This window comes from Vipera ursinii, assembly GCF_947247035.1.
Source record: "Vipera ursinii genome assembly, contig: scaffold_124, whole genome shotgun sequence".
Lineage (NCBI taxonomy): Eukaryota > Metazoa > Chordata > Lepidosauria > Squamata > Viperidae > Vipera > Vipera ursinii.
Genome location: NW_028148271.1, coordinates 50,001 through 62,446, shown reverse-complemented (window position 1 = coordinate 62,446; position 12,446 = coordinate 50,001). Strand labels below are relative to the sequence as shown.

Sequence of the window (12,446 nt, the reverse complement as noted above, 5' to 3'; positions counted from 1 at the left end):
TTGGGGTGCTTTGGAAGAGCCTCCAGCCCCCCTAATCATACGAAAAACGGTTATAGGAATTGGGTTGTTGTTGTTAGCTGCAAAGTCGTGTCCGACCCATCGCGACCCCATGGACAACGTTCCTCCAGGCCTTCCTGTCCTCTACCATCTTCTGGAGTTGGGGATGGGGTATGTCCAGTCTAATGAAAAGAAGCAGTGTTCCAATATTTGAGGGGTGCCTACAAAGAGGGGGGGTGTGTCAAACCCTTTTCCAAAGCACCAAAACGCAGGACAAGAAACAAGAAACAATGGATGGAAACTGAGCAAGGAGAGGAGCAATCTAGAACCAAGGAGACATCATCTAATAATCGTGAGAGCAACCAAGCAATGGAATGGTTTGCCTTCAAAAATTGCGGGTGCTCCATCACTGGAGGCTTTCAGAAAGAGACTGGACCGTAATTTGTCTGAGATGGTCTAGGTTCTCCTGATCGAGCAAGGGATCGGACTAGAACACCCCCAAGGTCCCTTTCCATACTATTATTCTATGTTCTAAGTCTTGGGCTTCACATCTTGGTCTCCAAAAGGCCTTCCCCCTTCCCATCTCAGGCTAAGAAACATGGATGTTGGCCAAAAGAGAACAGAGAATCATAGGGTTGGAAGGGACCTAGTTGGAGGTCTTCTAGTCCAACCCCCTGCTCAAGCAGAAGACTCTATACCATTCTGGACAACTAGATATCCAGTCTCTTCTTGAAAAGCTCCAGTGATGGAGCACCCACCAATTCTGGAGGTACTTCAATCAGAGTGCCCCTCCAAAGAAGTTGTGCAATTGTTGCCCCATCCGGTTGTATGAACCCATGCCAGTCTATTCACCAAGCCATGAAGAAACCCTGGTTCCCAAACCCATCTTTTTCCTAACAAGTTCCCTTCCAGGAGCCACCTTAAGCATCCATATGCTCTGAACTCACCACCGCAGGGGACCAGCTACCAAGGTGATCCCTGTCTTTAAATTTTATTGGAGTTGTGGGGAAGGGAGAACAATAGAAACAACGTCAAACCTTAAAAACCAACCAACAAATGCATCTAGCCCCGTATCTTCCTGGGGATCTGGAGGACCCTGGCTTCTTGGCAAAGCAGCCTGCATCCTGGAGAAGCAGCCTCTGTGGATGGCTTCCTTCTCAATACCTGTCTGCTTAGCTTGGTTAACTAAAGATAATAGTGGAGGTGTGCGACTTAGGATGAGCACTGTCTGCCTTCAAGCAACGGAGTTGGATGGAGAGTGGAGAATCTTGAAGGAAGATGGAAACTTCTTTCAGTGGCCCCGGTTGTGGCGTCACACTCCTTGGGGAGACAACCTAGAAGGAAGGAGATCACTGTGAGGATTGGTCACAGAGTGATTTTCCCATCCCCGTGGTAACTGGAATGGTCCCTAAATGAGGACCCCCTTCTACTTAGCTAAGTTACAGTTGACTACATCTGCCCGGCGTATTGAGATAGAAATCCGTACAGTTGCTAGGTGTGGAGGACAGAAACCAAACCAAGAGCATTATAGGTCAAGAGTGAAGAATAAACCCAACATCTGCACACTGACCCTCTTACATTTACTTGTGTCTTCACATTCTTGATCTCCACATGCTCCACCTTGACACCCCAGTCAGCTGTGATGTTGTCCAGCAGGACCTGGTGAACAACAGGACAGAGAGATGTGGACTATAGGTGACAGCAGAGCAGCTTTCCAATATTTGAGGGGCTGCCACAAAGAAGAGGAGGGTGGGTGGGTCAACCTATTCTCCAAAGCACACGAAGGCAGGACAAGAAGCAATGGATGGAAACTCATCAAGGAGAGAAGCAACCTAGAATTAAGGAGGAATTTCCTAACAGTGAGAATAGTTCTTCAGTGGAACAGCTTTTCTCCAGACGTTGTGGATGCTGTAACACTGGAAGTTTATAAGAAGAGATTAGACAAACATTTGTCTGAAATGGTATAGGTTCTCCTGCCTGAGCAGGGGGTTGGACTAGAAGACCTCCAAGGTCCCTTCCAACTCTGTTATCCTGTTAGCTCTTAGGAGTCACCTTGACCAAACGCCACTCTGGGATGGGAGGAAAACAAGTTCTACATCTCCACCTTATCTTTTTATAGACTTCTCCTCCGTTCCCAATCCCAACAGTCCTATATTCTTTTGGCTTGGGACTTAACGCTTTGGACAAAAGCTGGGCCTGAAGGAAGAAGCTCCATATTTGGCTTGCCCAACTCAGATTCGATCTGGCAGGGTTGCCAGCTCAGGGGGTCCTGAAAATTTTGCCGAGATGACGTGTTGGGCCCTACTCTGGAGTCGCCGAAAGGAAGGGGGCTCTTTCCCAAAAGAACAAAGTATCGGAAGGTCTGCTGGACAGGCAGAGGGCAAAAACGGACTCTCCTGAGCGGAGAGTATATCTATAGTTATACCCATGGCAAGATTTTGGTCTGTAGGAGAACAGCAATAAAGAAACTACTCCGAAGTAAATATCTATGGAGATTCTCAGTCACCCAGGTCATATTATCCCAAAGGTGGGTTTTGTTTTTTGTTTTTTTTTCATGAGGCAACTGGACTTTCTCGTTTTTCTTTGAAGACGTTTTGCTTCTCATCCCAGAAGCTTCTTCAGCTCTGACTGGATGGTGGGGAAGGATTTATACTCCTTGCAGACAGCTGTTCATTTGCCTTCTTTTAGAGAGTCGTTGAAGCCACTTGGAGGCTTATCTGCGTCCTAATGTGTCCTAATTTATCTGCGTCCTAATGTGTCACAGACAAACGTCCAAGTGGCCTCAATGACTCTAAAAGAGTGCAAATGACCAGCGGTCTGCAAGGAGTATAGATCCTTCCATTTTCCCGCCGCCCAGCCAGAGCTGAAGAAGCTTCTCGGATGAGACGTGAAACATCTTCAAAGTAAAACAGAAAAGTCCAGTTGCCTTGTGCAAAAAGCTCCTTTGGGACACTCCGAAGTAACTCCACGTGTTGTTCTGTGCGCTTTGGCCCTGGCGGGTGTACCTGGATCTCTTTGGCAATTTTTTCTCGGTCGGAGATGAGGTGGGAGAGGGTTTGGGCCCCCAGCGTGTTCTTCATGATGGCTTTGGCTAGAAGGCTGGTGGCAGCATCTGGATCGGAGACTTTGGTCACAGACAGAAAGGCATCTTGGATGCGGTAATAAATCACCCCATCGACATCAATAATCAGGGGGTCTTTAGTAAAAATCTGCAAGGAGAGATGGGAACGGAGGAAGATCGCCTTTATTTAATCATCTCGCCATCATCTTAATTACTCATTGCTCTGAGATGGATTTGTGAGGGTAGGCGGTCCTCGCCTTACTTCCGTTCATTTAGTGACGGTTCGAAGTTACAACGGCGCTGAGAAAAAGGACTTAGGACCGTTTCTCACATTGAACAACCGTTGGAAGCATCCCCACATCGAAATTCTGAGGCTTGGCAACTGGCTCACCTTCTGCGACCTTCTGACAAGCAAAGTCAAGGGGGTGGAGGGGCAGATCCACTTGACCACCATGTTGATAACGACTGCAGTGATTCACTTAACAACCGTTGTAAAATGGGCTGAACTCAACAAATTTCTCCCTTAGCAAGGCAAATTCTGGGCTCCACTTTTGTCGCAAGTCAAGGCCTACGTGTAATTTGATTTTTGGGACAATGTGACAGACAATGTGACAATCATTCTTTTGATGGTCCTACAGATCTCTGAAGCTATTAGCCAAGACAAAGATCTATGATTTTTCATTTTCCCTCCCAGTTCTGTCTAAAAAAAAAAAAAGCAGCAACTTTCATCTCTATTTTGGCCCATCATGCTGATCACATTTGATTTTATTTATCCCCTTTGTGCCGCTGCCCATCTCAAATAATTTTATTTTATTTTTATTTTATTATTTAAATTTATATACCACCCTATTCCCGTAGGACTCAGGGCAGTTTACAGGGAAAATTAAAATACATAGCATACAAAATTAAAATCAGTTAAAACTATGATTAAATTACAGTCCCTGAAGTTAAACTAAAACCCAATTAAATTAAATTAGTTAAAACCCCTCAGTCTGGCCCAAACAGCTCGAAGAACCATGCTTTCAAGTCCCGGTGAAATGAGCGAAGGTCGGGGGCAGTCCTGAGTTCCGTGGGAAGAAATAATGAAAAAAAAGAAGAGACACACAAAGGAGAGATGATGATGGAAAGACATCGTTGGAGAAACTCAACAGCAGCAAACATAATCGGCTTAAGGATTATTAGATTTCCAGGCAGTTAAACTTGAGTCAGCTGGACCAGCATACGTAATCTGTTTAACAATGATTAGATTTTCGGCCAGTTAGTCTTGAATCAGCTTTAAAAGAACAGTTGCTGTCTTTTAAGGGAAGGGACAGGGAGCGAATCTGGAAGAAACTCAAGACGGAACACAGGACCTCCTGATAGATGGATGGATGGATGGATAGATAGATAGATAGATAGATAGATAGATAGATAGATAGATAGATAGATAGATAGATAGATAGATAGATAGATAGACAGACAGACAGACAGACAGACAGACAGACAGACAGTATATATATATATATATATATATATGTGTATATATATATATATATATATATATATATATATATATATATATATAAAGATGATAGATGAGAGAGATGATAGATGATAAGAGATTAGAGAGAGAGTAGATAGATAGATGGTAGATATATATATATATATATATATATATATATATATATATATATATATATATATATATATATATATATATTGATAGAGGATAGAAGATAGATAGATAGATAAAGATAGATAGATAGATAAAGATAGACAGACAGATGGTAAATAGATAATATAGAGAGAGAGGCAGATGAGATATATATAGAAAGATGATAGATAAGACAGAGATGATGATAGATGATAGAGATAGATAGATAGATAGATAGATACAGAGTAGATAGATACAGAGTAGATAGATACAGAGTAGATAGATAGATGGTAGATATATAGAGATGATAGTAGATAGATAGATAGATAGATAGATAGATAGATAGATAGATAGATGATCGATATGATCGACAGATAGATGACAGATGAGAGAGAGAGAGAGAGACTATAACATTTGATGCTCACAACCAAAGAGCAAAAAGAAACACTCACTTCCTGGAAGGGCAATTCAAGCGCTTTTGTCCTCATGTCGACTTTGGTAAGACTGTCTATGCAGGGCAGAATGAAATAAACCCCTTTGGGGAAAAGAAATGACATCGCCATCAAAATAAAAACTACGCATCCACTTCAAACCCACAATACAAATCAACCAGGTGGTGAAGGAAACATATCTCAGGTGCCTCGTCCTTTTCGTTAGCTCCGTCAACTGGAATTTTGCAGACTGGAAAACACAAGCAACTTATATAGGTCATCTCAGGGCCTCCCTGTTTCTCAGTCTTAGCCACTTTAAGGTAGGTGGACTTCAACTCCCACAATTCCACAGGCTGGCTGGGGAATTTGGGGAGCTGAAGTCCACCTCTCTTAAAGTCACCGAAATCGTGGAATGTTGCTGATTTCACCCACCCTCAGGAAAAAAAAAATAATGTTAAAAAAAAAGAGAGGCATTCTAAAATAAAATTAAAAAACATGAAACTATCCACACCATGGCCCCCAAAAATGGGGAAGAAGGATTAACTCTGAGAATTTAGTCCAAGGGCTTCGTACGAACTACTCACCTGCCCCCTTTGCGATATTTTTCCGTACGTGTCCGAACCTCATGATGACCGGTTCTTCATATTCGTTAACAACCTGAAACAAGGAATCCCATTGCAGGTTTCAGCCTAATTTTGTACTCCATTTGTAACATTCCAAACATATGAGAGAAAGAAAGAGAGAGAGAAAGAGAGAGAGAGGGAGGGAGGGAGGGAGGGAGGGAGGGAGGAGAGAGAGAGAGAGAGAGAGAGAGAGAGAGAGAGAGAGAGAGAGAGAGAGAGAGAGAGAGAGAGACTGTTAAAACAGGTTAACCTTTGCAAATGGGATGTGAAAAGCGTGAACTTTTTGAAATTTGACTGACGCAGAGTTTACCAATGCCAAGGGCGTCCAGGTTTTATTAATTTTATTTTTACCTGTAAGCAGAAGCAGACCGAAACGGGAAAAGTCATGAGGAGGCATAGAACTGACAAGACCAGCAGGAACAATTCTCCCCGAGCCAAATTATCTTCTGGATCTTTGCGGAGATGGGGGGGGGGGGGTGGAGGGGTGGAAGAAAGGGGAAAGAGAAAAGAAAACCGTTGTTTTTTGCGATCTGGATGCAACCGTCACCTTGGCAAAACCCTGAAGGGCGCTTGGTGCTCTCTGAGCTGGGTTGTTTCCTTGCAGACGTTTCGTGGCCCAAACTTGGTAACATCATCAGTGCTTAGAAGGGAGTGGGGTTTATTGAGTGGAAGAAGAAGAGGAGTGTAGGGTCTTTGGTGCTTTCTGAGTTCTTGCAGATGTTTCATGACCCAACTAGGAAACTCTGGGAGTCGAAGTCCATCGGTCTTAAAAGTTGCCAAGGTTGAGAAACTCGTAGATTTGGGGGGAAGCGATATTAATCCGCTTCTTAAAGATGAAAAGAGCCTTGGTGGAGCAGTGGGCTAATGGCTCCTTAAGTAACACCAGCTGCCTGCAGTTAGTGCAGGTTCAAGTCCCACCAGGCTCAAGGTTGACTCAGCCTTCCATCCTTCCCAGGTAGGTAAAATGAGGACCCAGATTGTTGGGGGCAATTAAGCTGACTTTGTAATAATGCCGCTTGGGTGTGTGTGTGAAAGCCCTAATAAGCAGGCATATACATAGAATGAAGGCTACTGCTAAGCTTGTAAGCCGCCCTGAGTCGTCGGAGAAGGGCGGGATATAAATGGAATTAAAATAAATAAAAAAATAAATAAAATAAACATCACCAATGCTGGGAGGGAGTGGTGTTGTTGCATTCTCTTCCAGCACTGATGGTGTTACCTAGTTGGTTAATAAAACGTCTGCAAGTAAATAACTAAGCTCAGAGAGTACGAGAGGGACCCCCGTAGTCCTCCTCCTCCTCCTCCTCCTCCTCCTCCTCCTCCTCCTCCTCCTCCTCCTCCTCCTCCCCACACACCCCACTCCCTTCTAGTACTGATGATGTCACCCAGTTGGGTAATGAAACATCTGTCAGGAAACAACCAAGCTCAGAGAGCACCAAAAACCCTTCAGACCTTACCTTACAAAAAATTTCTGAGTTGGATGGGTTTCTTGCAGACGTTTCATGACCCAACTAGGTCAGATGATCAGCGCTGGAAGGGAATTAGATTTGTGGAATAGAGGAAAAGGGGGAGGACTGGGGAGGGGGGAGATCCTCGGTGCTCCCTGAGTTGGGTTGCTGCCCCCCACCTCCGCCGCCGCCTTTGTGCAAAAGTAATAGATCTTTTCCACCCACCCTCGCCCTCGGAATGAGTCTCTGCCCCGCCGCTCTCCTTGGTCCTTGCCTTGCAACGTGTCGGAGCCCAGCGATTCCTCTGGCTTCTTCAGAGGCACCGACATGCTTGGCCTCGCTCGGGTCGCTCCGGAGGCGCTCAAGGAAAGCCCACCCGTGGCCCGTCCCTTCTGGCAGCCCCTCCCCGGCCGTGGAGGCGCCGTGGGCGGCGGTTGCTGGGTCGCCAACGCTCGAGGTCTTGGCGTTCCTCGCCTCTCTCTTCCCCCAGCCAGCTTCAGCCTGCGCCTTTACGCGCGGAGGGCTCTCCAAGCGCGCCTGACGCCCATTCCCCGCTTTGGCGACCGGCCGAAGTGAGGTGAAACCCCGCGGCGGAGAGAATAATTGGAGCTCGGGGTTGAACTGCGGGATCCTTGGCCTGTGGCTGAGCTGGCTTGTTTTCTTGCAGACGTTTCGTTAGCCAGCTAGGGAACATCTTCAGTGTTGGAAGGGAAAGGGATTTGTGGAGAGGAGGAGGAGGAGGAGGAGGAGGAGGAGGAGGAGGAGGAGGATTGTGGGGTCCTTGGTGCCCTCTGAGTTTGGGGGTTTTCTTGCAGATGTTCCATGACCCAAACTAGGTAACATCATCAGTGCTAGAAGGGAGTTTGTGGAATGATGGAGGAGGAGGGAGGAGGAGGAGGAGGAGGAGGAGGAGGATTGTGGGGTCCCTAGTGCTCTCTGAGCTTGATGGTTTTCTTGCAGCTATTCCATGACCCAACTAGGTCACCTTGTCAGTGCTGGAAGCCAACCGCATTTCCCTTCCAGCACTGATGACGTTACCTAGCTGGGTCATGAAACATCTGCAAGAAAGCAACCAAGCTCAGAGAGCACCACGCATTGCTCAACCCCGTGGTGTTTGGCAGCAGACTCAGGAGTCCCCAGTGGTGCCCTGGCACAAGTGAGCAACTGGTAAATTGCACGCCAAGGGTGCCATTCTGGAAAAACCAGTATACGTCCTTATGGAAGAGTGTCACAGACCGGGATTAGGAACAGGGTGGTGCTGGCGCTAAGGGAGGGTTCGTTGTTTAGGCTTAGCATGGGAATCCAAGAACGGTGGCTTCCCATCGCTTAAGTCGTGGCATCAACATTGTTGATTGAGACTTCTATGGTGACCCGGGGGTTGAGGTACTGTGAAGGACCTCTTTTTAACAGAATAATAACAGAGTTGGAAGGGGCCTTGGAGGTCATCTAGTACAACCCCCTGCTCAGGCAGGAAACCCTATACTATTTCAGGCAAATGGCTGTCCAGTCTCTTCTTAAAAACATCCAGTGTTGGAGCAGCCACAGCTTCTGGAGGCAGGTTGTTCCACTGGTTAATTGTTCTCCCTGTCAGGAAGTTTCTCCTTAGTTCCAGGTTGCTTCTCTCCTTGGTTAGTTGCCATCCGTGGCTTCTTCTCCTGCCTTCAGGTGATCATATTTTTGCGACCTTCGGACAAGCGGTGTCAAAGCGGGAAAGCCGGATCGACTTACCAATTTAACAACCGCAGCGATTCCCTTAGCAAACGTAGCGAGGGAAGTCGTAAAATGGGGCAAACATCGCTTAGCAAATGTCCCACTTAGCAACCTAAATTCCGGGGTCAATTGTGGTCGTCCGTTGAGGACTACAGCTGCATTTGATGCAAGCACCAACCGAACGGAGGCAGGGAAGGAAGAAAAGCTGGGTGTCCAAAATGGTGGCTTTTTCTGTTGTTGAGTCAAGTGCTTCTCTGCGTGGAAAGTTGAGTCGCCTTCGGGCAAGAGTGGAAAATAAATAGATCTTGTACGACAGGGGTCCCCAATCCCTGCACTGTGGCTTATTTGGAACCGGGCCGCACAACGGCGGGCCGGCGTACCCATAAGCAGCTTGATTTACCAAAGTTGAGTTGTGCGTGCATATATGCGCGAGCCTCCCAAGGCTTGTGCAAGTGGAGCTGAGCCCGGTTGCACCGCCCCGTGACTCGTGCGGCTCGCTTCCCCTCTCTCCCCCAACCCCAGCCGGGCCACCGAGCCGCAAAGCCGGGGACTGCTGTGGCATAAGCACCTCTGTGTAACACGCACGCACACTTTTATTCCAAGGGCTCGGAGAAGGAAAGCAACGCAGTGGCCTCTTTCTCTCTCTTTTTTCCTCCTCATCCCAACTACTGCTTCAGAGGGGTAAAACTGTGCAATATGTCCAAAGGAAGAGGGAAGATGATGGTGGAGTTCTTCTCCGCGGCAATGGTGGTCAGAGTTTGCAGGTAGCGAAGCTGCAGCGCCGCCGGGTTCTCGCAGATGATGGCTGCGGCCCTCTGCAGAGCCCGCGAGGCGTTCATTTCGCCCTCCGCCGCGATCACCTGGAAAGCAGGTTGGGTGAGGTTTGTGGCCCTGGTTTCCCAAACCCAGGGGTAGGCAACCTGGGCTCTTTTATGACTCATGGACTTCAACTCCCAGAATTCCTGAGTCAGCTGACTCAGGAATTCTGGGAGTTGAAGTCCATGAGTCATAAAAGAGCCCAGGTTGCCTACCCCTGCCCTAACCGCTTTGTTGAACCAGCCACAGTTGGCTGGGTTCGCTGCCACTACCCAGCCCGGATGCCCGAGTCCCGATGGGTGGTTGAGCGAAAACCCACCCCCTTATTCAGCCCAAATTTTGAATCTGAAGTCTTGCCCCCTCGTCCTTCTGTTCTCCCAAATCTGAGCACCGCTTTGCAGGTGGGAGAGATCAACATCTGGATCCCCTAGGAGGCATTTGTTTAATTGATTTTTATCCCGCTTTTATTACTGCTTATAAGAAGTAAGGTGGCAAACGTGTCTTAAATCCTTCTTCCTGCCTTTCCCCCCCCCCCCCACATGAGAACAAACTTGTGGTTGAGCGGAAAAAGAGCCCACGGCACAAAGTCACCCGGCTGGCTTTCATGCCTATGGTGGGACTAGAACTCACCGTCTCCTAGTGATGGGCCCAAAGTCACCTAGCTGGTCCCCATTTCTAGACCCACCCCAAAAAAGCAAATAAGCATCGTATCCCACCTTGGCCCTGGCTTCCCGAGCAGCTTCGGCTTCAGCCGCCATGGCTCTTTGAAGCTGGTAGGGTAACTTGACATCCTTGATCTCCACAAGCTCCACTTTTATGCCCCAGTCATCCGTGGCCTTGTCCAGAGTGATCTGAAAGAAAGAAAGAAAGAAAGAAAGAAAGAAAGAAAGAAAGAAAGAAAGAAAGAAAGAAAGAAAGAAAGAAAGAAAGAAAGAAAGAAGATAGTTCCCTGTGTTTCTCACACACTTACGACCATGACAGCATCCCTGTGGACATGTGGCCGAAATTCGGCCGCTTGGCAATTGACCATCCGGACCTTGGCCAATGAGGAAGCCAGATTCTCTTAACAGCCGTGTGACTAACTGAATAGCTGCAGCGATTCACAAGAAAGGTCGTAAAGTGAGGGCGAAGCTCGCTGAGCAACCGTCTCGATTAACAGCATCAATTTTGGGTTCGGCTGCGATCTTTTGTCAAGGACCCCTGGTAATTTGGGAATTAGCCGGCCGCTGAAAGTCATTGATTGAGAAGGATAGCAGCCGTAGAAAATGAATAAGTAAATTTTTACAAAACAACAACAACCCCAAGCCAGAACCTTTAGAGGATTTCTTAACTGGGGATTGGCGTTACGTGTTGTGAGCATAGCTTCCCTTGCCCGTGATGACACGCATGGCGTCAGGGGAAACGTTTTGCATGGTTTGATCCCCGCAGGCTGAGACTTGCAGCTGTTGCATTCCTGCCACCAACCTGTCTCAGCAAGTAAGTCAAAGGATTGATTTGCCGCGCAGTTTCTCAGCAAGTAAGTCAAAGGATTGATTTGCCGCGCAGTGGGGGCTTTCTCAAACCTGCATGCTCTGGGCGATCTCCTCTCGGTCGGAGAGAATCTGAGCCAGGTCTTTGGTCCCCAAGATGTTCCTCAAGGTGGTTTGCGCCAGGAGCCGAGTGGCCGGGTCCGTGTAAAGCACGTTGGCGACGGAAAGAATAGCATTCCAAACCCGGTAATAAACGACGCCGTCCACCATGATCGTCACCGAATCTTTGGTAAGAATCTAGAAGAGGAGAGCGACGGAAAGCGAGCGAAAAGCAAACGCATATTTGCACCAAAAGGCAAGGCCCGTGCTTCTTTGCCAGCAAGAACCTAGCCTTCCCCAAATCTGTGAAAATTGCACTTTAAAAAAAAAAAAGGACAGGCAATCCTCGACTTGCAACTCATTTAGCGACCAAAGTTCCAACAGCAGCAAAAAAAAAAAGACTGTTTTTCACACTTACGACTGTTGCAGCATCCCCACCTGACCCAAATTGGGAACTTGGCCTCCTGGTTCCTATTTATGATGGTTGCACAATCCCCGGGGATCACGCGATCGAAATTCAGAAGCTTGGCAACTGACTCACACTTATGACGGTCGCAGGGTCCCGGAGTCACGTGATATCCCCTTTTGCAACCGCCTGACAGCCAAAGTCAATGGGGTTAGCCAGGCTCACTTAACCGCCGTGTGACTAACTTAACGGCTGCATTGCTCCACTTAACGACGGCGGGAATGGGGGCAAACTCCCTTGACAAGCATCTCGCTTAGCAACAGAACTTTTGGGCTGTTGTGGTCATAAGTTGGGGACTGCCGGTAGAGTGCTTACTTCTTGAGGAGCTATATCGAACGATATCGTCCGCATATCCACTTTGACCGCAGAATCCAGGAGAGGCAAAATGAAGTAGACTCCTGCAGGAAAACAGAAGTTGGGATCTTTTAGAGAAGTTTGGAAGAACAAGACAGGGGAAGTGAGCAGGCATAATGCAGCAGCAGGGACGGCAGCAACAATGCAACAACTTAGAAAGCCTCAAAGGGGCTTTTTCAAAAGGCAACCGGTCTATGTTTTTTTTCCCCCGTTCCCCTTGAGGAGGAAAAAGATCTTTTACTTCTCATCCAAAAAGCTTCATCGGTTCTGATAGGATGTTTGGAGTGCGGGGGGGGGGGGGAGAATTAGGTTTCTTTGCAGTCATCTGGCCATTAGCCC

At 47.5% G+C, this 12,446-nt stretch overlaps 1 protein-coding gene and 1 pseudogene across 2 annotated transcripts in view; both read right to left on the bottom strand.

The window, feature by feature from the left end:
- Nucleotides 1–111: 111 nt before the first annotated feature.
- LOC310650638 (stomatin-like) lies at nt 112–7,522 on the bottom strand (annotated as a pseudogene). Its single transcript, XR_014494477.1, has 7 exons — nt 7,468–7,522; nt 6,097–6,385; nt 5,707–5,779; nt 5,144–5,226; nt 3,003–3,206; nt 1,576–1,656; nt 112–1,331 (listed from the first exon to the last, which is right to left on the bottom strand). The product of XR_014494477.1 is annotated as a stomatin-like (transcript).
- Nucleotides 7,523–9,568: 2,046 nt separating this feature from the next.
- LOC310650637 (stomatin-like) overlaps nt 9,569–12,446 on the bottom strand; it is a gene marked incomplete at both ends in the record, with an annotated part of 7,951 nt that continues 5,073 nt past the window's right edge. Inside the window, 4 exons of the mRNA XM_083380220.1 lie at nt 9,569–9,763; nt 10,436–10,570; nt 11,282–11,485; nt 12,069–12,151. Coding sequence (XP_083236346.1) covers nt 9,569–9,763; nt 10,436–10,570; nt 11,282–11,485; nt 12,069–12,151 — 617 coding nt within the window. The remainder of the gene's footprint in view (nt 9,764–10,435; nt 10,571–11,281; nt 11,486–12,068; nt 12,152–12,446) is intronic.